The sequence below is a fragment of the Neoarius graeffei genome, chromosome 3 (genome assembly GCF_027579695.1).
Source record: "Neoarius graeffei isolate fNeoGra1 chromosome 3, fNeoGra1.pri, whole genome shotgun sequence".
NCBI classification, from domain to species: Eukaryota; Metazoa; Chordata; class Actinopteri; order Siluriformes; family Ariidae; genus Neoarius; species Neoarius graeffei.
In genome coordinates, this window is record NC_083571.1 from 74,156,133 (window position 1) to 74,183,196 (window position 27,064).

Genomic DNA, 27,064 nt, shown 5'->3' on the forward strand with positions numbered 1-27,064 from the left:
TAAAATGTGTACTCTCTCTCCCTCACACACACACAGGACCGTGTGGGTATCTCAGTGTGTTTCAGATACAGTAGGTCATTACATTAAACGGAAGTCCATGTCAGCTCACTAACTAGCTAACTAACTACGTTTTCCTAATGTTCACACGACTTGCTCACAGTTCACCCATAATGTAGCTGACTAAAACAGTGACAAGGCAGCCTATGTGTAATGAAGTGTATTCGAGACGCTGACAGTGAGTATAAATGAAGATATTTCCTTAATTAATGAAGCGCAAACTGGATAACAGTAACACAGCCACACGATACACAGAGCGAGAGAAGGCGAGATGGTGAGAACATTTCAGAATAACGGGATTGGGATGAGAGTAAATAATGACATCAGCTGGTGTAAAACTGATCTGGTGTGAAGTCAGGAATGTGTTCATTATGCTGTGCTGCGATTCTCAGTGTGTGTGTGTGTGTGTGTGTGTGTGTGTGTGTGTGTGTGAGAGAGAGAGAGAGAGAGAGAGAGAGAGAGAGAGAGAGAGAGAATAAATACATCAATGTGATCACGTGGGCTCTGTGTTCAGTGTGCCAAGTCCTTGTGTTCTGATGTTCATGACTTCGTCTCTAACACTGACGTCACTGCAGATGATGATCTCTGAGGAAGAGCAGTAACACAGAGCTTCATTAAAGCTTTATTAAAACTAATCCAGGGTTTAAACACTGCGCACTTCGCCGTGACTCTGTAAGCACTGATCACTCGACAGCTTTATAAACAGTGCTATTGCTGGATAACGTGCTACTGCCGGCTCACTCCACATCCTGGAGGTTACTGTACGCTCTTCATCACAGCACTGAAACGATTTGCGCTGGTGTCACTCGTCCTGCCGCTGGCCGCCTCCAGGAAGTAACAAATACCCGGAATGTCAAAGGGGAAGTTGGGCGGAAGTTCATCTCTGGAGCGTGGGATAAACGAGAACTCAGGACAATCTTTTAGCAACCTGGAACAAGAAGAGACGCCTTTAAAAAGATCTTTATATAAACAGGTCGCTCTTTAACTCAGCGGGGGGTGTGGGTAAAGATCACAGCCCTGATCAGGAAGGAATAAAGTGAGGAAGTGAATTCAGAGTCTGGTTCTTCTCAAAAGTTTCCTCCTCACGTCATCTCAGGAGTTTCTCTTCACCACCATCACCTCTGGATTTCTCATTATGGGTCAATTTAATCATTTAAAAGTTTATATCCATAATATGCAGGCTAAAGCTGCTTGTACATGTCCATGGGTAAAATCACCATACAAATCAAACGGAATTGAATAAAACACAACATGACATGCAATTCTAGAAAAGTAATCAGTGATGCAATGGTGTGGTGAAGTGGGTACCTACTGTTACCACCTCACACAGTAAAATCCCCAGTGTTGAATTAACACCCAGAGTGTCAATTTAACACCCTACTGTGTTTATTATCTCCAATTGGACACCAATGAACTCTGAAAGTGTTAATTCAACACTGGGGAATTTGCTGTGCAGGGTTGATTATTGCCCTGTAACACCAGTGTTTTATTTCTGTTATAACATTTTACCAACAATTAGGCCTACAACTACTTTATTCATTAAAGAATACAACAGTGAAATACGTTGGTTCCGGTTCTCACTAACGTGATCATCACGTGATCTTCACTGAAATATTGAGTTTAAAGCAGACGATTACTAAAACCCGTGACACGGAACGGGACGTGACTTGACGTGACATCGCTCATGGTCAGTGACCTCCCCGTCCCATCACGGACATATTATTGCTCACGGACATTGAACACTTGTCCCGTCCCGATCTGGGGGATCGTACCTTAGCTGTCCTGTCACATGTCATGGTATAGTTTGGATAACATACTCTCGTTAGTTAAGAATAATCAAAAGAAAAGAAATAACAATCAAATTAGTGTGCATGTGTTAATATTTATTTCTTCTTTGGTCTTCCAACGTTTGCTCTGACATTTGATACATTTTAAATTCTTTGCTTTGTTAATTTCATCCTGGGTTTTATGCCCCAGTCCTTCACATGATGGATGATACCATTGTTTACATTTAATACAACTGAAATACAATTCACTATCCTCTGGCATATTGCAGGAAGAGTATAACTGCTCGACTGTTGAGCCATATTGCTTTTGGGATCCTATTAATATCTGGGGGTTGTCAAAGAATGGAAATTGAACTCACTTTTTTCATAGAAACATTTTATTAGATGTTTCCTCATAATTGCCTTTTCATACGTTATTGTTGATGGGCATATGCCATTGCAAATGGAAAAGGCATTAGCAATGGCAAAGAGCCCACAAGCCCATTACCCTGCATGTCACATGATATATAATTAATGGTCAACAGTTTGGACTTGGGTGACACAACTTTACAGATTGTTTTGATCACTTTAAAGCGCAAGTAAGACCCCTTGCACTGTCAAAGACATTAACTGTACCATCTTCACAATCAACAGTTGAGAAAGTAATCCAGTGGTTTCCACTACCTTCCAAGTCAGTATTTATGATCTGGACCATAGGTCCAGATACTGGCGGTGCTTTAATTGCACCAATCTCTATCCAATAATACCATCCCTGCATAGATGGGAACTGGCATTTCACTGTCGTCATTTATGATGTCACACCACGTCCCCTTCCGTCCCGTTTCATTGTCCCGTCACATCCCGGTATTACAATGGCAGGATGACTCCTAGATTACATGGAGTATGACATGAGAAGAAGAAATGACAAGTCAACACAAGAATTTTTCAACTAATTATTTATTAATTAACAAATTATATCCCATCATGGACAATAAGATAAGTGTCCTGTCCCGTCCCATCCTGTATGTCACGGTTCCACCCCGTCCCATATGTCCCATCCCGTATGTCACGGGTCCGTCCCGTCCCGTATGTCACGGGTCCGTCCCATCCTGTATCACGGGGAGGTCACTGCCCAAGCGATGTCATGTCACGTTACGTTATGTGTCACGGGTTTTAGCAGCAACCTTTAAAGCATTTGTGTAGTTCATGTATTGTAGGTACTGTAAGGTGTCAAAATTTTTACTGGGTAATATACAGAGATAATGTGAAGTTAAAGCTCATTAACGTATAATTTTTCAGTGCTTCTCTCTGAGGTTTCAACATTAAAACAATTAAAACATCATTAAAAAAAACAACACTTTTACAAAACAAGAGGAAAGCAGGTGAGAAATTCCTGGAGTTTTCTCCGATCCTGTACCTGTAGGTTGTGGGACTGATGTTGATTTTCTTCGGCAGACTGCAGGACTCAAACTTGTTGGCTAAAGTGACGTTGTTACCAAAAAGACAGTATCGAGGCATCTTCACCCCGACCACACCCGCCAGAACCGAGCCTGAATGAACACCGATCCGCATCTGAGAAACAAAATGCTAAAAATCACTCATCACCTTCAAAATCAGCTGCATGGAGTAATAAACTGATTCATGTTCGCTTTTTATAAGAAATACAAATGGCAGAGGAACAGCTCTGAATATTTAGCAGGACCTATAAATATTCATGAATATGCTAATTAGAAACTGCTAATGTACACTACAGTATTACAGTATATATAATTTTACATATTTCTATTTTTAACCATTTGAATTATTCTGAGAAAATATTTGTTTTGTGTTGTAGTTTGTAATTTTAGTTGATGAAACTGCGTGTGGTTTTAGTTTTCATGAATTAATCTCAGGCAGAAACGGTAATAAAAAAGTCAGATATGTTTTTTAAACTCTGAACAAAATGGTCTTTAAAAATCTGAAGATGATCAGATCAGAAATAAAGAGCTCAAAACTGAAAGTGTAAAACTGAGTTACAACCCCGATTCCAAAAAAGCTGGGACAAAGTACAAATTGTAAATAAAAACGGAATGCAATGATGTGGAAGTTTCAAAATACCATATTTTATTCAAGATAGAACATAGATGACATATCAAATGTTTAAACTAAGAAAATGTATCATTTAAAGAGAAAAATTAGGTGATTTTAAATTTCATGACAACAACACATCTCAAAAAAGTTGGGACAAGGCCATGTTTACCACTGTGAGACATCCCCTTTTCTCTTTACAACAGTCTGTAAACGTCTGGGGACTGAGGAGACAAGTTGCTCAAGTTTAGGGATAGGAATGTTAACCCATTCTTGTCTAATGTAGGATTCTAGTTGGTCAACTGTCTTAGGTCTTTTTTGTCGTATCTTCCGTTTTATGATGCGCCAAATGTTTTCTATGGGTGAAAGATCTGGACTGCAGGCTGGCCAGTTCAGTACCCGGACCCTTCTTCTACGCAGCCATGATGCTGTAATTGATGCAATATGTGGTTTGGCATTGTCATGTTGGAAAATGCAAGGTCTTCCCTGAAAGAGACGTCATCTGGATGGGAGCATATGTTGCTCTAGAACCTGGATATACCTTTCAGCATTGATGGTGTCTTTCCAGATGTGTAAGCTGCCCATGCCACACGCACTAATGCAACCCCATACCATCAGAGATGCAGGCTTCTGAACTGAGCACTGATAACAACTTGGGTTGTCCTTCTCCTCTTTAGTCTGAATGACACGGCGTCCCTGATTTCCATAAAGAACTTCAAATTTTGATTTGTCTGACCACAGAACAGTTTTCCACTTTGCCACAGTCCATTTTAAATGAGCCTTGGCCCAGAGAAGACGTCTGCGCTTCTGAATCATGTTTAGATATGGCTTCTTCTTTGAACTATAGAGTTTTAGCTGGCAACAGTGGATGGCACGGTGAATTGTGTTCACAGATAATGTTCTCTGGAAATATTCCTGAGCCCATTTTGTGATTTCCAATACAGAAGCATGCCTGTATGTAATGCAGTGCCGTCTAAGGGCCCGAAGATCACGGGCACCCAGTATGGTTTTCCGGCCTTGACCCTTATGCACAGAGATTCTCTGAATCTTTTGATGATATTATGCACTGTAGATGATGATATGTTCAAACTCTTTGCAACTTTACACTGTCAAACTCCTTTCTGATATTGCTCCACTATTTGTCGGCGCAGAATTAGGGGGATTGGTGATCCTCTTCCCATCTTTACTTCTGAGAGCCACTGCCACTCCAAGATGCTCTTTTTATACCCAGTCATCTTAATGATCTATTGCCAATTGACCTAATGAGTTGCAATTTGGTCCTCCAGCTGTTGCTTTTTTGTACCTTTAACTTTTCCAGCCTCTTATTGTCCCGTCCCAACTTTTTTGAGATGTGTTGCTGTCATGAAATTTCAAATGAGCCAATATTTCGCATGAAATTTCAAAATGTCTCACTTTCGACATTTGATATGTTGTCTATGTTCTATTGTGAATACAATATCAGCTTTTGAGATTTGTAAATTATTGTATTCCATTTTTATTTACAATTTGTACTTTGTCCCAACTTTTTTGGAATCGTGGTTGTACATTTACACGTTTACTGCTATTACAAATTTAATACTTTAATCTGGATTTAAATTAAAAACTGTGGATTTTAACATCCAGCTATTAATGACAAAGTTTGCAGCCTGATGTATAAGACACATCCACAGACAGTGAAAAAAGCTATAACACCAGAAACTGAGCAACACACACACACACACACACACACACACACACACACACACACACACACACACACACAGAGTCTTTGATGCAGGTATGTGATGACCACTGACCCTAATGACCTCGCCCATTGGGGTTGTGACCTCATCTGAGAGCTCCATCATCTTCAGGGCCATCAGAGCGATCTGTACAGCGTGGGTTGGACTGTCCTTATGTAAACCTCCAGCAACGCAGTATGCGTCTCCGATCGTCTCCACCTACAACACCGAGAGAAACACACACTAAACCCAGCTCATTCAGAGGAACAGAAACGACAACCCTGTCTCCGTAAAGGTTGGGACGCTGGTTAAAGGAACAGTCCACCGTACTTCCATAATGAAATATGCTCTTATCTGAATTGAGACGAGCTGCTCCGTACCTCTCCGAGCTTTGCGCGACCTCCTAGTCAGTCAGATGCAGTCAGACGCGCTGTCACTCCTGTTAGCAATGTAGCTAGGCTCAGTATGGCCAATGGTATTTTTTGGGGCTGTAGTTAGATGCGACCAAACTCTTCCACGTTTTTCCTGTTTACATAGGTTTATATGACCAGTGATATGAAACAAGTTCAGTTACACAAATTGAAACGTAGCGATTTTCTATGCTATGGAAAGTCCGCACTATAATGACAGGCGTACTAACACCTTCTGCGCGCTTCGGCAGTGCATTGATATCTGAGCTCCGTATCAATGCGCTGTCGAAGGGCGCAGAAGGTGTTAGTACGCCTGTTATTATAGTGCGGACTTTCCATAGCATAGAAAATCGCTACGTTTCAATTTGTGTAACTGAACTTGTTTCATATCACTGGTCATATAAACCTATGTAAACAGGAAAAACGCGGAAGAGTTTGGTCACATCTAACTACAGCCCCAAAAAATACCATTGGCCATACTGAGCCTAGCTACATTGCTAACAGGAGTGACAGCGCGTCTGACTGCATCTGACTGACTGGGAGGTCGCGCAAAGCTCGGAGAGGTACGGAGCAGCTCGTCTCAATTCAGATAAGAGCATATTTCATTATGGAAGTACAGTGGACTGTTCCTTTAAACTGTAAATAAAAACAGTCCTGTGTTTTAATGATATTATGTACCATAGAGCCCTGTGATGACCTGGCGACTTGTCCAGGGTGTACCCCGCCTTTCGCCCGTAGTCAGCTGGGATAGGCTCCAGCTTGCCTGCGACCCTGTAGAAGGATAAAGCGGCTAGAGATAATGAGATGCGATGAGATGAGATGTACCATAGATGATGTGATCCCGAAATTCTTTGCAGTTTTACACTGAGGAAGATTATTTTTAAATTGTTACACTGTTTGCCCACGCAGTCTTTCACAGAGTAGTGAACCCCTCCCCATCTTTACTTCTGAGAGACTCCGCCTCTCTGGGATGCTCTTTTTATACCCAATCATCTTACTGACCGCTGACAATTAACATAATTAGTTGTGAGATGTTGCACCAGATGTTTGTTTTTTTTAGCTTTACACAACTTTTTCAGTCTTTTGTTGCCCCGTCCCAACTTTTCTGTAACCTGTTACTGACATCAAATTCAAAATGAGCGTATACAAGTATTTAAAAAAAAAATTTTTCTCAGCTTCGACATTTGATATGTTATCTTTGTACTATTTTCAATGAAATATAGAGTTTTCATGATTTACAAATTATCGCATTCTGCTTTTATTTACGTTTTACCCAGCATCCTAACATTTTTAGAAAAGGGGTTGTAAACCTAGCTTATTCAGACAGGAACACAAACTAAACCCAGTTCATTTAAATGAACACAAACTAATCAAGTGATTCAGAGGAAAACCATCTAAACTCAGTTCATTCAGAGAGGAACACAAAGTAAATCCAGCTCATTGAGAAGATAAGAAACTAATCCCAACTCATTCGCAGGATCTCACTCTGATCACAGATCAGTTATTGTGTGTTTAATATTTAAGACTAAACTGCAGGTGAAACTGTTGTTCAGTAAAAGCTCTCCCTTGGTGTGTGTTGTGTTAATGCAGGTAATGATGGAGTCATTAACGTGTCCCTAACAGAAATAAACAATAATCTGAATCTGTTCACTGACGTGTTATTTCACTGAAGTGAAAATATCCTGAACATCACCACATATTTCTCTAACACTCTGATCATTTTGCTTCCTTCGAGAAATAAATTAAACAATGGAACAAAATAATCAACAGAGAAAACAGTAAGAGTCTGGGTTTGATCTGTGTCCTATATTAGTTATATAATTAACTCATAATGATAATTATTATACATACAGTACAGGCCACTTTTTCCGTGGAATAAAAACATGTATTCTATTCCCTTCTAGCGGGTTTATTGATAGCATGCAATATTGTCATCATATCGGTTATCCTCCATGTATTACGCCACTCTCCTCAATGGAGAATGAGCATGTAATATTGTTATAATATTGCATATTGTCAAGACAACACGACATCACACATGGGAGCTCATGTGAAGATCCAATGACAAAACTTTTCTGCCTCACATGCACAGAATAATTTCTTTGTCTGCTGGGAGAGAGAGAAGGCGAGGCTAATCCAGTGCTTGGTTTAAGCACTAAATAAATAAACTGAAAAGTGAAACTGAAGATGTCCTGAACACCCAAAAGGCTACCAAAACTTCATTATATATTCTTCACGCATATTTACAAGAGAAAAACATACCAACGGACATCGAAAAACTGGAAAAGAGACACGTCGGAGATATAAAACTTCTGCACTAGCAAGTGACTGTGACAGTCTGTAAACCAAAATGGCCACTAGGTTTGCTTTGTTAAAAGCGGAAGATTTTGAGAGAATTTTGGCTGCCAGGTGGCTCCGTTGTGTGTAGCTGTTGATGTTGATTTTAAAAGTAACTGAGTAAATTACACAGGGAAAATAATAATAATAATAATAATAATGACTCATCTTTGACTTGATCAATATCATGCTAGCTGAATGGAATATATCTGATAGACCACAAAAAAAAGCCAGCCAATCTTATTTAAATATTATATTCATGTGCCGACATGTGAGATCATTTCACTTGTTATCGTTTTTCATGAACCTTCTTTGGGGTCGAATGATGTGTGTTTATATTTTGTGTTTATATTTACTATGTTGTTGCTCTGGGACATCGATACAGAACATCATCATAATCTCAAAAAAACAAAACAGCACAAACGAATGCAGTTTATTTTTACATGAAGGACTTTCTGGAAATGATTTGCTTTTTGTTTCCTCCAGGTAAATTGACAGCAGAAACCCTGTTTATGTTGTAATTTCTCCGAGTTGGCGTTGTATTGTTGGATCCTGACTCTTTTCTGTTCTTTAACTCTCTTCCCCATTTTCTGATCTGCAGCTCTTTAAACACACCGCGGGGTTTTGCTCAGACCGAGGCACCGCTGATAGATAATGACTTTAACAGAAGATGGAGATGGGATTTAGATCTATTTTAGGACAGAGTCATGTGTAGGAATGTAAACTAAACTAAACTTTTCCTCCACTGTCCTTCACAGCTGATTCATCTCCCTTGTGGATGAAATGTTTTATTTTCACAGAGACTCCATTAGCCAAACTCACTGAGAGCAGAGACAGAGACGAGAGCCCTCTCTAAAGCACTCAGAGATAGAACTGAGACCCAGTCTCCATCCAGACACCAACACACATCAGTACTGAGCATTACTCATTTATCAGACATTCATTCTGCTCTCACACACTCACCACATAAGCCGGGACTAATCCGAGAAATAGCAAATTAAATTAAATTACTCTGAAACTTTTAGGAATAGTCTGTAAAGCTGAAATTAATTTTGAGCCGTCATCATGTTCCAAAATCAACTCTGGAGAACACATGAATTATAAATTAGCCGTATTAATTCTTCATTTCTTCAAGCATTTGCTTCTGGGCCAATTTTACTGCAGCCAAAACTCCATTAAGAGCTATTTTTAAAAGTACAGCATTTTATTTTGGTTTAACCCTAAAAACCTCGTTAATAAGACCTGAGTAAAAATCTTCCACTATCGTGATGTTATCATTTCATGAGGTTTCTGATTGTGTGCCGAAACAAAGCCTCACATTCCATCAGGATGTGTTAAAGACTCCAAACTCAATGAATCTTACAGAGTTTGAGATCTTTCCTTTAGTTGCTTTATATGGCTGCACATAAAAAATCTCTTAATTAACGCTTTAGTGTTTGTTTCTGTCAGGATTAACTTTAATCTTTTATTCAGCTTATGATTTAATGGAATGGAACCAATAACCATTGATCTCCCTGAACATCATCAAAAGTTAAATCTAAAGCCCTCAGGAGTTACTCGGTTGCTTCTTTTTGGGGGAAGCATTAAAAGATGACTTCTCTTTCAGATAAATAAAACCACTTTACACAGATAAGAACCTATAATGAGCCGAAGAACCACTGAGGAACCCTTTCTCAGATGAATCTCACCTTATAGACATCGAGTTCTCCGCAGTGGCGGTCGAAGCGTGTGTACAGAGCGCTCAGCATGTCCACCACCTGCATGGGCGTGCAGCGTGAGCAGATAGCAGTGAAGCCCACGATGTCGGAGAACAGTACTGTGACAGCATCGAACTTCTTGGCCTGCACCGGGAGCCCCTGCCACAACCGCTGAGCCACGTTCCCGGGGAAGATGGTGAAGAGCAGCTCGACGGTTTTGTGCTTCTCCTCCTCGAGGGCCTGGTGAGCCTGTTCCAGAGCTGCTTTCGCTTTCCCCAGGCGCTTTTTCAGGCCATCCTGCGCCTTCGCTTGCTCACCCACCAGCACCACATCACGCAGGGCATTGTGGATCGGAATGTCAGACAGATAGAGGCCACGCCCTGTCAGCTCTTCCAGACGGTCCACACAGGGCGAGCCCAGGAACAGCACAGCATTCAACTCGGACATGAAGATCATCTGACCCTTAAGGTCCATGTGCTGTAGTCAGACAGTCAGTCAGATAGGTTAGAGTTATGAAGAATATTTTATTTTATTTATCTTTTTATTTTATTGTACTTAGCCTTAACATAATTGAAAATAATGTCCAAAAATACAAAATAATAAGTACAATTACATGTAGGCAGGGTCACCACAATGGTTTACACCAATTACTGTAGGCCCGGTTAATAAAAACAAAAGAAGATGGATAGATATGCTAATACGTTAAAATCCGTCCATTATCTGTAACCGCTTATCCTGTACAGGGTCATGAGCAAGCTGAAGCCTATCCCAGCTGACTATGGGTGAGAGGCGGGGTACACCATGGACGAGTCACCGGGTCATCGCAGGGCTGACACATAGAGACAAACAACCATTCACACTCACACCTACGGTCAATTTAGAGCCACCAATTAGCCTAACCTGCATGTCTTTGGACTGTGGGGGAAACTGGAGCACCCGGAGGAAACCCACACGGACACGGGGAGAACATGCAAACTCCACACAGAAAGGCCCTCGTCAGCCACTGGGCTCAAACCCAGAACCTTCTTGCCGTGAGGCGACAGTGCTAACCACTACACCACTGTGCCACCCCCAATACATTAAAATGCAATGCAATAATAGAAAAAAGATCTGAACATGAATCTAAAAACAACAGATAATGGGGCTGGTAAGGATGCGTGACTTGTTACATTTCACACAGACAGTTTTCCATGAACATGGGTCTTCTACGTTATACACAGAGATAAGCGCATTATGATAGTAAGCTTGTAACAAGAATTTAAAGGAGAACTGAAGGCAAATTTTTTATTATCAAAATTCTATTTATCTCATTTTATTAAATATAGGAATGCATTTTTAATAGCTATTTTGTCACTGCTACAGCAAGTTATGAATGTTTGAAATATGCTCTGTAATATCAGTCCATATGTCAAAGCGATGGCCATAAACGAGATTCGTTGAGACCTGTGCAAGACATCGTAGGACGGAAGTAAAACGTACAGCGGAAATCAAAGTGACCAACATCTGCCGACGTTGTCAAAAGACGCACGCACCCTCTTTCAAATGCTGATGTAATCAAGCCGGAAGTTTTGTTTGTTTTGACAGCAATCAGGAAAGTTTGAAAAAAGTAGGCAGTAATCGTCATTTAAACTCGTTTCTGTGCAATATTTCGTTTGGAAAACACTTTTCAAAATGGCGGCACTGACATCTGGCTGACACTTCACATTTCGAAGTCTCGCACAAGTCTCATGAAGATCGCGCAGATGAGCGACGCCTGCCGTGGACCAAACGAACTAAATTCAACATGGCTAAAAACCAAATAGGCCGATAAGTTGAATATTTAATTGCAGTTAGTTGCCAATACAAGTCACGATATAAGGTTATTAAAACCAAAAAAGTAATTGAATAACATGTTAATTAAGAAATAAAGCAAGTTTAAAAATGACTTCAGTTCTCCTTTAACCTGTATGAGAGAAACGTGGGTTAACTCAATATGTTCAGGAAGAGAGTTCCAAATTCTAGTGGTTCTCATGAAAAATGAGTATTCGTGTGTCACAGTTCTATACTTACGAGGACAAAAAGAAATTACACTGGGATTTGCAGTGGATCTAGTTAATCTAGTTGGTATCAAACGACTGGGTAAAACATCAGATGAAATTGTTACAATGCCATTTATGACCTTAAAAAAGAATACCATGTCCAAAAACTCATGCCAATAGTAAATTGGCAAAAGGATTTTATATATTTGGACTTTGACATTTACATCATTGACCAGTAGCACAGCTGCTTTGGCTGTGTTGTTGTTAAAGACAGGGAGCTTCATCCTGCAGCACATACGATCCAAAATGGAGGAATCACGTTCATTTACACACTGTACAGGCATGAAAGTTTATATAAAATTTATATAGAATTAACCTATAAATTATTACAGTGCTGACAATAATGTTGAATCACAAATTACTAAAATACAGAAATACTGAATGAAAATGAGGTGTATCTGTGTCTCAGCTGCAGTCGTGGTTAAGAACTAATTAGCCGTATGTCAGTTCTTTGTGTCTCCGAGCTCATGTCACATCTGAACATGCTGAAATTCTCAAATACCAAACGTCTCATTTAACATTAGTGTTGAATGACATTATCAACAAGACACAGCTAATCTTCTCTGAACCTTTTTAGCCTGGTTGTCTGGCTGATGGCTGTCCGAGTAATTTATTATTACAGACACGTTCGGGTTTCTCCTTGTGATCTGTGAATATTAAAAAAAGCTGCTCAGTCAGTCAGGATGCAGGTTTAGGGCTCACCTTGTGGTGCTCAGTGGTTAAGACTCTGAGCTACTGATCAGGTGGTTGTGAGTTTAAATCCCAGCACCACCAAACCACTAATGTTAGCTTCCTGAGCAAGACATTTAACCTTCAGCTGATATGCATCTCAATAACGTAGCTGTTAACTCATTACGGCTGGTGAGCAAATGATCATGTTCACAACCAGCTCAGACAGATTAGTGTGAGCGAAACAACCAACAATGCAGTATGAACTAGAACTGAAACATTCACACAGTTGGTTTTATTTCTCAGCTCCCTCCTGGGATCAGTGTGAGTGTGAGTATCATCAGCGTGCCTTCAGAACCCATCCGAAATGAACAGGAGTGGGTTTCCCAAAAGCCTCTTAATGCTAAGAGCATCTTAACTAGGAGAGAGAGTGTTCATTGTGCTGCTCGCTTGACCATTTAACGATGATCTTTGTGCTACGATGCTTTTGGGAAACTTGGCACAAATCTAAAACTCAGACAGCGCTATAGATTAGTCCATACGGTTCAGTGACATTACAAAACGACCTTCCGTATAAACCGAGATGACATTCTTTAAGTGTACAGAAGATGAATGAAGACCCTATAAATACAGAGTGTAAAGTGCTCCAACAATCCTGCGTGACAGCCGAGTACTTTAGGGAGATTTTATCTTTCTTTTCTTCTTCCTCTCACTCTATAAACCAAGAATGTTTGCCAAGGATAAGAATAAATATCCAGATGGCACAGCCGGAATATTATTATTATGTGTCACTGTACAGAAAGCTGAGGGGGAAAGAGAGAAAGACTTAGTGACAACGTGTCCCGAAGGAGATGTGACATGGACGATAAACACAGAAACAGGCTTAAAGTGAAAGCTACAGAGAATTTCTCCAGCGGCAAGAAAAGAAAAAAAAAACATCCAGGGACAGAATTTAATACAGAATATAAAACCTAATTTTACATATTTACATTCAGGAATAATGAGAGCTCTGAGTGAAGCCCTGTCCTTTAGTTATAAATGGGTTAAATCTCATTACCTGACGCTGTGAGAGATAAATCTGTCTCCAGGCCCTGACATTTAGTTCTGAACAGAAAATCACTCTGAGTGTGTTTTATTTTCATCCTGACTCAGGATCAGTTTTAGCCACAAATAACCTCTTCATTTATATCCATTAAACCACCACAAACTCATTCTCAAATCAGGAGAGAAAAAGCTTGTCCGGATTACTGATTAATCCTGAATCCCGTTGATGTGTTCAGAAGCTTCTCCTGTGGTCCAGAAAATAAAAATCAGACGCAAATAATGAATTCATTTCAAATCTACCAGCAGTGTGCTGAACATCTCACTTCCTCTAAATCTGCTGACCTTTGTTTAAATCCAAACAGTGTGAGGAACATCTCACACCACCATCACATAGAGCAATCCACAACATGATCCACAGGAGGTGTACAGATGATGTGTGAGTGTGCTGAAATCAGGATTTATAGTGTGTTAAGTGTGTGCATTGTGTTAAAGTGCACTTTAAAAAAACAAAACATTGGATTTACTTAACCGAGTTATGGCAACCGGTCCAACGAAATTGTGTTAATTTAGATGTATTGAATACAGTTATGTGTTGAAAAACTCAACATAACTGTATTCAATACATCTAAATTAACACAGTTTCGTGAGACCGGTTGCCATAACTCGGTTAAGTAAATCCAATGGTTTTTTTTTTGAGTGTGTATGTAATGCCTCTAAACACCACTTTTTTCCTTGTACAAAGCATCATGTTAATTGACCATGTGTTTTCGAACCACAACTGATCCAAATTGATGGAAAATCAATAAGACCAGCCAATTTTCATGGAATCTTCCGAGACTCATCCAGAAGATCCCGAAGGGGTGTGTGGCATCACACATGTAACAATCCAGGTATCAATTTAGTTCCCTGCGCAGCAGTGGTTAGACCAGTCTCGATATGGAATTGCATTTTGGAGAGAATTCTGATAGTGACTGGGATTCTTATATGTCGGATGAAGAGGCAGATAATTATCAAGATATTCCGGAGTAAATGGTTATCTTTTCAAGCCCCCATGAAGAGAAACTGCCAGTTCACTCAGTTCACGACAGTCTTCATCTGTAGCGTGCACAAGATGGAGCGATAGATAGATAGATAGATAGATAGATAGAGAGAGAGAGAGAGAGAGAGAGAGAGAGAGATGTGCAGAACGCGGTGGTTACCTTTCATCATGTTTTCCTGAACAAAACTAAAAACAAATCGAGTCTTGCAATATTGCAATCTGAGGGCATTTAACATGTTTTAAGTTAATAATTAATGATGATTGCTCACGCATTTTTCTTCCTGTCAAAGTGCATCAGATATGATAAGCTCAGATATCGCAAGCATGTAAACGTTGCTCATAATCCTGCGTCTGGTGCACTCTGTGTGTGTGTGTGTGTGTGTGTGTGTGTGTGTGTGTGTGTGTGTGTGTGTGTGTGTGTGTGAGATAATAGGGGAATCGATGAACTGTTCAAATGTCAGATCAAATGTCATTTATTAAATAAATGGGTTTCTTTTTGCTCCAGTAATTCCCATGTGGTCGTTCTGGTGGTGATGAACACTTGATGAATCAAATTTATTATTAGTAGGCGACACGAAATCTGGCCAGTTCATTTGCACAAACTTCACCCACTGTCACTTTAGATTAGTGTTTTTTTCTCAGAAATTTGTGAACTGAATGTCCCGTTGTATATGAATTTGAACATCCAAACACAACTCAGCGCTTTCCCATCATTATTATTTTTGTAAGATTCCAACAACAATATCCAATTTCAGTGAGTAAACAAGCACAGAGTCAGATAAACAGAAATGACCCAGATGACCAGGGTTCCACGTGTGACGTCATGCGAGATTAGCCCTGGGGCAAGGCTGCCTTTTCCGGGATCCGGAAGCTACAATTTATGGATAGTTTTGTGCTTGATAATAAAATAACAAAAAATTTATATTATTTTTCCCCCGCTTTATTAATTCAGTTTGGTTGTTACTAATGATGTATATTCATTTTAACCCTTTGATGCAAAACATGGGTCAAAAGTGACCCGGCTGAGGTTTATCTTCTATATCTTTGCAATAAATTAATTCGATCATTCAGTATTCAAGGTATTCCTCAATTAACTTGTTTTTGATCATCATACATCCTTATTTTATTTTTTCCTTTCTTACTTTTTGAATAAAAACCCTTTTTGTATCACTACCCTTCTAATGCACAACATGGGTCAAAAACGACCTGCATTCATTTTCCAGGTTATTTCATGTATGGCTGAGTGTTTCTATGATATACTTTTGAAATAAATTCATTTTGTCATTTACTTTTCCAAATATGCAGTAAATATCTTGTTTTTGTTTAGCACAAATCATCATTTTTATTTTTCCTTTCTTAAGTTATGAACAAGCACAGCTTATGTAATTCTACATCAAGTTTACACACATGGGTCAGAAACGACATGCATTTACTACAGCGTTTGGTGGGAACTGTGAATTGTGCTTGTGTCAGACATTTCACAGCTCAGCACAGCGCCCTTTGCCCATCTAATACATGGAAGTAATGTTTTTCAATTGTTCTAAAATTACCTTAGAAAAAAATTGATTATGTTTAGGTTACCTTGAGAGTGAGTAGATTACTTGTCAGAAAGTTACAAGTAATTACTATTAGCTACCTAGCTATTGACATATTCTACTTTAGTTAGCTAATTTTATTGTAGTTGGCTTAGCTAACTACATAGTTAATAAATAAATAACTGGCCCCATTCACTGCTAAAGTAATTACTTGAAATTAATTATAATTATAGTATTAAGACATTTAATTTTAAATCACACTTGGATGACCCATGTGTAGTAATATAAAAAGTATTTTTGTTCATAAAGTAGGAAAGAAAAAATTAAATTAATGATTTGTGGTAATTAAAAACAAGATATTTAAAGAATACTTGGAATGTTCAATCATAAAATAAATTGATTTCAAAAGATAGAGCAAAGAAAAACTCAGTCAGCATGAAATAACCTGGAAAATGAATGCGGGTCATTTTTGACCCATGTTGTGCATTAGAAGGGGTGTGCATATGTTTTGCATCAAAGGGTTAAAGCATTACAATAAGGCATTACATTCACTTTAAGGTGTAAATGTGTCAGTACTGATGACGACGTTGGGGAAACTGGAAGGCTTCCAGGTGAACAGGATGTGATGTGATGTTTTAGGCCGAATATGTGAGTTGGTGATACACACTCAATTAACCATTGGACTGCTCGTGAGAACCTCAGGAAGTGAAGTGTTACCTTCCCGTAGCCAGCAGCGGTGGTACTAGCTCCATGCTGTTTAACCCGCAGGATGAACTGTGTGTTCAGCATGGTGAGGATTCCCTGGAAGTCTGCCTGGATCTCAGGCATCACAATGACAAAGTGCTCATCAAAGGCTGGCCTCCTCTGCCCCTCCCTGCCACGCCCTAATCGCCTCCTCAGCCCGTCTCCCATCTGCAGCACTGCCATGTCCTGATCTAACAGGATGTGGAAGGGGAAGGTGGAGTAGAGCAGCGACAGTGGGATGTGACCAGATGAGTGTGTCCTCATGGGGCTGGGCGTCAGGCTCCTGGCATCTCTCACTGCAATGGAGTACAGAAGGTGGGGCTGATGGCTGTCATGGAGAGCCCCACCCTCTTTTAACTCTGAGTCCATCTTGACATCCACGTTGATGCCGTACAGGAAGTGAGCCGCCGCCTGGATGATGCCTGGGAAGAAGAGCTCGGTGGTGGCGTGAGGGTTGAAGTAGTAGACTGTCAGGAGACCTGGGTCTTTGTCCAAGCACAGCACGGAGGCCTGGCAAACATGACGGCGGGCCTCGGCTGTGGGTGGGGCGCTCTGCTTCAGGAGGACGTTGAAGCTGTTCAGGAAGTCATGTAGGGCTCCACCTACCACACGGAGCACGTGACTGTCTTCTTCATAGCAGTCACGGAAAACCTCAGAGCCTAGAGCGAGCTTCAGAGAGTCCATGGGAATTCCTGAGATTTACGTAAATACAACAAAATCATCATCTACACATCTTAATCAATGTCATAATGTAAACATAAAAGAGCAAAAATAAAATTATGTTAATTTATTAAACACTGACATTACTGAATACCCAGGAACATATCAGTCACTCAAACTTGTTTTGAAGAGCATAACAATTTTCAGTTTTAAATTAATAAATTATTTAATGCAGAACATCCCAATAGTTTTAACACTCTGTTTCAGTGTTGACATAGAAGCCATACAGTTTAAAGGTAGACTGCCTTTCAGATTTTTCAAGTGTAGGTCGTAAAAAGAATTTTCCCCGACACCCAATTATTTCTGTTTAGTGGACCGAAAGCTACTGAATTTGAATCACACACTTCCAATTTTATTAGCTTTTTAAAAATAGAACAATTAATGAATTTAGGGCCATGTGGCCCTAAATTCTACGTGACTTTTTCCTGCTTCACCATGACGCAATACAAGATACTGCGTCATGCATCATGTGGCGGGCTTTCCCCGTTCACACAAGGCATTGTGGGATACAAATTTGAAACAGAAGAGAAAATAGAGGACGTGAGTGTGCGAAGGAAATGTGAAAGACTGACTACAGTAATGGAAAGTGAGAAGAAAAGATGTTATGTTGCGAAGAAAAGGAAATGCAGGACCAAACTAATAAATATCGGCGGTCAGCGAGCTCCTCGATGTGATCAGCTGTTCATTTAGCGACAGAATGATGTAACTGTCAGTGCACGGTCAAGGTAAACCTGTAGATGGCAGTAATGCAACACTGTGGATGCCAGCTGCTGTAAAACCCAAAAGAAGAAGAAAAAAAAGAAGGTAAACCTGCATATACACACACGGACTTCCTCTGTCTGCTTGATTGCACGAAGCAAACGATTTCACGCACATTATTTGCTAGGGAATCCCTTCAAATGAAATAACTTCCCAGCCACAGAATGGCTGCATTTTTTAAATATTGAAGAAATAAACATATATCACAATGACCAAATTTCAAAGGGAACTAAATTTCACTGATTTTATGAAATCAAAAGGCTGTCTAGCTTTTAAGGTACAAACTGCAGACATCTTTAAAGGGCTGATGACACGAACATGACTCTATGCAATTTCTTAAATAAACTATACAACATGGCAAACATGTTAGAGTTCTGTTATAATTACGTGAAAAGAAGCTGTTGTTACGCGAATATCCAACTTTTAATTGCACAGCGCAAGAAAACTGGGTCCGTGGCTCGCGGCCATGTTGTGACGTCAGCGGAAGAACATGCTGCGGTTCACTGGCTGTTCTACTCTGGTTCTACTCAATGGAAATGGCGCATGAAAACGCCGGTGAACTCTCTAGAGCGAGCTCTTCCTCTTCTGGGAGTCTAGAATTGTGTTGATCTCTTCCGAATAGAATCTATGATAGCCTACCCTCTTTACCCTTTGCCTCATTGCTAGGCGGCAGTTACATGAAAGCCGCAAGCTTTCACAAGCAAATACATGACTGATATCACGTCGACTTTATGATTACATTTATGATTATCATGTAGAATCTATAGCTCTACGTACCTTTATCTTATGTCGTTTCACAACACATGTTCTGACAGGAGGACTGTCTTTGGATCCGGCATAGGTACTAGTAGATCCCCTCCGGAATACTGGCAGTGTTGCCAGACCTGGAGGTTCCCTGCCCAGTTGGGCGGTTTCAAGTGCATTTTGGTGGGTTTTGAACATATTTTGGGCTGGAAAACGTCAGCAGTAGCTGGCGACAGATACTGCTGACGTTTTCCAGCCCAAAATATGTTCAAAACTCACCAAAATGCACTTGAAACCGCCCAACTGGGCGGGAAACCTCCCAATCTGGCAACACTGTGTAGGCACTGGTGATGGTAGTAACACACGTTTGTGCTGAACTGAACACCCAAGAGATTCTTTTAAGCTGGGAAGGGTGTCAAAACAATCCAAATCGAAGTGCTCAGAGCACAGGACAGATGTTGGTGAGGGCTCCCACTTGTCACGAGTGCGCCTGACTTGCTTCACCCACTTCGCATGCAGCTCGGGATCTCTGGGAAACTTGAATAAACTTACCCCATCCTTGTGGGTTTTGGAGCAAAAGCCAGCAACACAACGCGAAGGCATAATAACTAATATATATATATATATATATATATATATATATATATATATACAGTGGTGCTTGAAAGTTTGTGAACCCTTTAGAATTTTCTATATTTCTGCATAAATATGACCTAAAACATCATCAGATTTTCACATGAGTCCTAAAAGTAGATAAAGAGAACCCAGTTAAAGAAATGAGACAAAAATATTGTACTTGGTCATTTATTTATTGAAGAAAATGATCCAATATTGCATATCTGTGAGTGGCAAAAGTATGTGAACCTTTGCTTTCAGTATCTGGTGTGAGCCCCTTGTGCAGCAATAACTGCAACTAAACATTTGCGGTAACTGTTGATCAGTCCTGCACACCGGCTTGGAGGAATTTTAGCCCATTCCTCCGTACAGAACAGCTTTAACTCTGGGATCTTGGTGGGTTTCCTCACATGAACTGCTTGCTTCAGGTCCTTCCACAACATTTCGAATGGATTAAGATCAGGGCTTTGACTTGGCCATTCCAAAACATTAACTTTATTCTTCTTTAACCATTCTTTGGTAGAACGACTTGTGTGCTTAGGGTTGTTGTCTTGCTGCATGAACCACCTTCTTTTGAGATTCAGTTCATGGACAGATGTCCTGACATTTTCCTTGAGAATTCGCTGGTATAATTCAGAATTCATTGTTCCATCAACGATGGCAAGCTGTCCTGGACCAGATGCAGCAAAACAAGTCCAAACCGTGATACTACCACCACCATGTTTCACAGATGGGATAAGGTTCTTATGCTGGAATGCAGTGTTTTCCTTTCTCCAAACATAACACTTCTCATTTAAACCAAATATTCTATTTTCGTCTCATCCATCCACAAAACATTTTTCCAATAGCCTTCTGGATTGTTCACGTGATCTTTAGCAAACTGCAGACGAGCAGCAATATTCTTTTTGGAGAGCAGTGGCTTTCTCCTTGCAACCCTGCCATGCACACCATTGTTGTTCAGTGTTCTCCTGATGGTGGACTTATGAACATTAACATTAGCCAATGTGAGAGAGGCCTTCAGTTGCTTAGAAGTTACCCTGGGGTCCTTTATGAACTTGGCGACTATTAGATGCCTTGCTCTTGGAGTGATCTTTGTTGGTCGACCACTCCTGGGGAAGGTAACAATGGTCTTGAATTTCCTCCATCTGTACACAATCTGTCTGACTGTGGATTGATAGAGTCCAAACTCTTTAGAGATGGTTTTGTAACCTTTTCCAGCCTGATGAGCATCAACAATGCTTTTTCTGAGGTCCTCAGAAATCTACTTTGTTCGTGCCATGATACACTTCCACAACCATGTGTTGTGAAGATCAGACTTTGATAGATCCCTGTTCTTTAAGTAAAACAGGGCACCCACTCACACCTGATTGTCATCCCGTTGATTGAAAACACCTGACTCTAATTTCACCTTCAAATTAACTGCTAATCCTAGAGGTTCACATACTTTTGCCACTCACAGATATGTAATATTGGATCATTTTCCTCAATAAATAAGTGGCCAAGTATAATATTTTTGTCTCATTTGTTTAACTGGGTTCTCTTTATCTACTTTTAGGACTTGTGTGAAAATCTGTTGATGTTTTAGGTCATATTTATGCAGAAATATAGAAAATTCTAAAGGGTTCACAAACTTTCAAGCACCACTGTGTATATATATATATATATATATATATATATATATATATATATATATATATATATGAGTGATTCCACGCTTATGGGTACTGAAATGGGGACATGAACTTATTTTTAAAAATTCACCTAAAACCATTTCTTTTTTTACCATCATGTCACAAAACATGTAATCTTTAATGAATGATATGTTAAAAGATAAGTTTAATTTTCTGAGATGTAATAAAAACATATTTATATGCCAAAGTCAGAACGTAACAGAAGTGTTGTGGACATATATATTCTCAATTTTAACAATGTAGAATTACTTTTTGAAACATAGGAAGGTGATGTTTTAGCAAATATAATTAATAAACATGTGTAGTAGAATAAACATACACATTCTTTCAGTAAGATTAACATGGTATATAGCTAGATTGTAATTAATTTGTAACAGACGCGAGATGGACAATCGTAACAGAAGTAATGTAACAGTCATCATTTTGGAACTCATAGGCTTGACTTTGGCATATAAATATGTTTTTATTACATCTCAGAAAATTAAAGTTATCTTTTAACATATCATTCATTAAAGATTACATGTTTTGTGACCTGATGGTAAAAAAAGAAATGGTTTTAGGTGAATAAGTTCATGTCCCCATTTCAGTACCCATAAGCGTGGAATCACTCATATATATATATATATATATATATATATATATATATATATATATATATATATATATATATATATATAAATATATAAATAATGTATAATAATAATACTAATAATGACAAACTGAACACCTGTCGCATCAACAACAAACTGGTAAGTTAGGAGGAAGGTTCTTTCGCTGACGTCATATAGCTCCTCCTCCTCTTTCGTCTCCTGGGTGCTGCAGCCCTGTCAAATTTGCCCAAATAGCCGCGTTTTTTATCATAACTTGTAAAATAGGCGCTTTCGTGAATTAATATATAGATCATCGGGAATTACTTTTTATGTTATAAAACATCGCCAAAGATGTCAAAAACGTGTCATCAGCACTTTAAAGTGTGAGAAGGAAATCTGTTCTTCCACAAGTCAGGCAGAGGTGAAAACCAGTCAAGGAAAATAAAAGAGCTACACTCTTGGCTCCGGTTCTTTGAGGGTTCTTTGGATTTTAGTTTTTAAATTTGTTTTCTACCTGGGGGCTTCTGAGTGGCACAAGAGAAAAACATCTGCACTATTTTTGGAAGGTCACAAGTTCAAATCCCAGAGATCCCACAGCCATCTGTCAATCACAGCAACACCAGCCAATCATGGGTGTCTGTTAGAAAAAGGTTTCTCAAAAAGGTTTTAATTTTGAAACCACTTTCTATCTGAAGAACCCTCAAAGAACCGATGGCCATGTATGAAAAAGAGGGCAGTCAGTGATTTCCTCTGATTTTGTTGTGACACAGAACGAGCAGCAGTTCAAAAAATATGTGTTTGGCATCAGATTCATGTTGGAGGGAGTCTGGGCTAGTGCTCCTTCTCCCTGGGTGGAAGCTGGAGTGTGATAGGGTTAAGCTGACTGGGGCGGGAACTGACCAAGACCAAATTATGGAGAAAATGTGTGTGTGGGGGGGGGGGGGGGGGGGGGGTTCTACCTGGAACCATGTCTTAGGGAACAAACCTCTGGTGCAGGGTTCTGCATAAATCTTTAAGAATTCTTCACTTTTATATCATCAGTACTTTAATTATGATGGATTTGTTCCTCATTAAATATTTCATATTGTTGTAGATATTAAACAGTGCAATTTTGTGTTTTTATTGTTTAATTGGCAAAACTAAATATCACGTTACAGATTCATAAACAAGTTTTCAAGTGTCATGATAATATTTCTGACATATTACACACACCCACTCATCCATCACTGTGACTCGAGCCGAGTCGTTAATGTGTTTTCCAAGATTTAATTAGATTATGAAAGATGATGTTGCCTCCAAAATAATTACAGCATATGTGTGTGGCTGCTGGAAGTGAGTCAGTGTTTACACGACAGTGTTGTGCTTTTAAAATTAAATTGACATTAAAGAGACATGAAACATGACATTAACGTTTCTTTTAACGATCAGAGCTGAAATGTGACCTGTTTTCACTGAGTAACTCTTCATGACATCCAGCAAGTGTTCAGGTTTGTCCAGAATCTGATGAACATCCGTGCTGTGTTGAGCAGGACTGTGGACACACGAGTTAGAGCACAGTGAGGGGACAGGACGAGGAAAATACACAATACACACACACACACAAAAAAAAAAAAAAAAAAAAAAAAACACACAAAATGAACTGGATTTAATGGTTCATGCGAGTAAATGAGCTGAAGCTCATCATGACAAATTTCCATCTGTAATATAAATAATTGATAATGTGAAAATGTTATCATTTATAAATGCAGATTTAAAATAAATCACATTTATCCAACAATATAATAATGAATGATATTAACTTACCACATCCATAATACAGTAACAAAGCTCTCTGTGTGCTTTAATATTCAGTGCACATTCACAATAATAATAATAATAATAATAATAATAATAATAATAATAATAATAATAATGGTTGAATTACAGACTTTATTAAGAAGATTTAGATTGTGTTTTATTCTTATAGTTTATTCTGTACACAGTGATGTATTGGCATCAGATCATCCGTATTAATCCCTCTGACTTGTTCTGACATTTAAAAGAAATCCATTTATTAGCACATTTATCTTTTTTTTAATCTCTGTGGGCAAACATTTCCACTTTTTATCAGTTTATAAACCACCTCGCATGGAAGTATGTGTCCCAGGAGTAATTTAATAACATGATCAGTAACAGATTCAGTAAATTAGATCAACGTTATTTTCTGACTCACTGTGTTTGTGCTGAGAATCCTGACACACAGCTTTGAGGAATCCAAATCCAGTGAATGAGATGTTCTAATAAACTGTTATATAATATTCAGAATAAAGCCGATTCTCCAGGACGAGACTGATCTCATAATTAATGGATATTACAGGATTATAGCTGTGAGGTCTTACCACGTGGAGTGTGACTGCTGTTTCATCACTCTGGACATCGCATTCTGCAGTTTCTCAAACTACAAACACATCAAAACATGCTGATTACTCACCTCAATATCTCACTACGTCACTACCTCAAAAACTGGAGGGTTTTTAACCACACCGAGTCATAACATATCAATATTTATTTTTGCATGCAGTCCACGAATTATTCAAAACAGCTAAAGAAATGACAAAAAATAAAAATCAGAAAACGAATCTGCCTTACGATCACTCCACCTGCCTCATGGTAATGTCTCAGGAAACCATGACACAAGTGACACTCATTACCTCTGTGTTATTAATATTATTCATTAACCTTATAACAACCTTATAACAACAGAAATAATATGACCTTGAAAATCAATTACGTGAATGACATGACCTAGGGAAGCAAGTCTATAATAATTTCCTTCATAAAACACCAGAGAGTAACTGAGTTTAGTTTCCCCAGAAATCTGATTACAGAAATGACTTCAGGAGATGTTCCTACAGAAATGTCATTAGCACAGAAATAAATACGGCACAAAACTAACAACTGCAGAAATGCATACGTGCCAAGAGAGAAGAGCCACAAGATCTGAGCAATTTCCCAGAAAGAACCAGACAGGAAGTAATAATAATAATAATAATAATAATAATAATAATAATAATAATAATGATGATGACCACATTAAAGTCAGTGGTGAAGATTTTACTCTAGTGTTCATGTGTTGATTCTGGTTTTCTGTGAAGATGACTTGAATGACTCCCACACTGGCAGGGACAGAATGGGAGAACTGGGTGTATGTGAATAAGAGCAGAGCAGAGACTGGTCCTCTGAGACAGAAATCAGTGACGGAGAGGAAAAGCGTTAATGTTCCCGAGGTTCCAAACACACGTCGGTTCTGGAGCTCATAATGCAAGGTGAAGATGTCTGAGAGAGGGAGTGTGAGAATGGAGGTGAGAGTGGAGGAATGCTCATTACCTCAGGACACACCAGTTTGCGGATGCTCTCTCCCAGAGAATACAGGTTCATTTTATTGCGGCTCGTTTTGCGTCTCGGTGCGACGTCAGTGATGTGGTGTGAGCTCTGAGCTCGGTTCTCCTCTGTCTCTCCGGTGTCCTCTGCGTCTTCATCTTTAACCAGCACTGAAAAAGGACACTCGGCTGAAATCTTCAGCTCCTTCAGTTTGGTACAGAACATCCTGTGTGGAGATCCGGCGTGCGCACGGAGCGAGAGTGGAGCGTCTACATGGCGCAGGTGGCACTGCGGTCATACCCGAGCCCTGTCTCTATCACACACACACACACACACACACACACACACACACACACACACACACACACTGCTGAACACTGACGGACAACAAAGCACTACCTTACTGCTCTCACACCGCACTCCGGAGTCACCAACAGTGCGCCTTACACCACCAAGAGGATCCAAACACACACTCACGGACACTGATAAAAAGAGCAAAGGTGTTACACAGGCAACCAATCAGGAGCCGAGCAGCTCTGGAGTGGCCAATGAGGAGCAGGGCTGAGGACAGCCTGTTAAATATGCATGAGGGTGAAACGCGGTAGACCGAGTGGATCCGCCGTTACGCGCGCGCGCACATACACACACGCATACGGTACACATATGCACACACGCACATGCATGCATACCCCCCCCCCCCCCCACACACACACACCATTAATCCATAAGAACCTGAAAGACACCTAAACTTTCACGTTCACACAAATAATCTGATCATTATCTGATTTTTTTTGAAGTAATCAGATTATATGTGGTCACATAGTGTGAAACTCAGCACACTGATATGTTTAAATCAAAATTAAGCTCTAATCAGACAAACACGTGTGCAGTGAGTCTGATCTATTTGTCACTTTTTCACTGTCCGATTTAATCCCACATTTATTTCACTTCAGCCCCAGTTTAATGACCAGTCTGTGAAACAGTGAAAATCTCATTTTAATGACCTGAGAGACAGCAGCTCCAAAACAAACCCAGAAATTAAAACAAATAAGACTGGCCGTTCACAGAGGACAAAAGTAATGGCATTCTCTAAAAGGAGGAGGAGGAGGAGGAGGAGTGTGTGGCTGCATCCGAATACTCACACTTCAAACTGTCAGGACATAAAAAGCAGTGGGAAGGGAGTCTGGATGCTCAGTAGGTGTTTAATAGCAGTTGAAAGGTACCTGGATGATCTACTACATCTGTAGCATGCACACTACAACACTACGCTACACTACAGTGGTGCTTGAAAGTTTGTGAACCCTTTAGAATTTTTGCATAAATATGACATAAAACATCATCAGATTTTCACATAAGTCCTAAAAGTAGATAAAGAGAACCCAGTTAAACATCCATCCATCCATTATCTGTAGCCACTTATC

At 39.6% G+C, this 27,064-nt stretch overlaps 1 protein-coding gene across 2 annotated transcripts; it reads right to left on the reverse strand.

Moving 5' to 3' along the window:
- Positions 1 to 236: 236 nt before the first annotated feature.
- Positions 237 to 25,868, reverse strand: gucy1a1 (guanylate cyclase 1 soluble subunit alpha 1). Of its 2 annotated transcripts, none has more exons than XM_060917290.1 (8): positions 25,650 to 25,868; positions 24,665 to 24,720; positions 23,726 to 23,814; positions 17,138 to 17,856; positions 10,047 to 10,532; positions 5,687 to 5,830; positions 3,241 to 3,395; positions 237 to 985 (listed from the first exon to the last, which is right to left on the reverse strand). In XM_060917290.1, the coding sequence occupies exons 1-8, from the start codon at positions 25,866 to 25,868 to the stop codon at positions 814 to 816; spliced, it is 2,040 nt and encodes a 679-aa protein (XP_060773273.1). In that variant the 3' UTR covers positions 237 to 813. The 2 variants fall into 2 exon arrangements, with proteins under 2 accessions (XP_060773273.1, XP_060773272.1); XM_060917289.1 differs by having other exon boundaries at positions 24,662 to 24,720.
- Between the last annotated feature and the right edge of the window lie 1,196 nt (positions 25,869 to 27,064).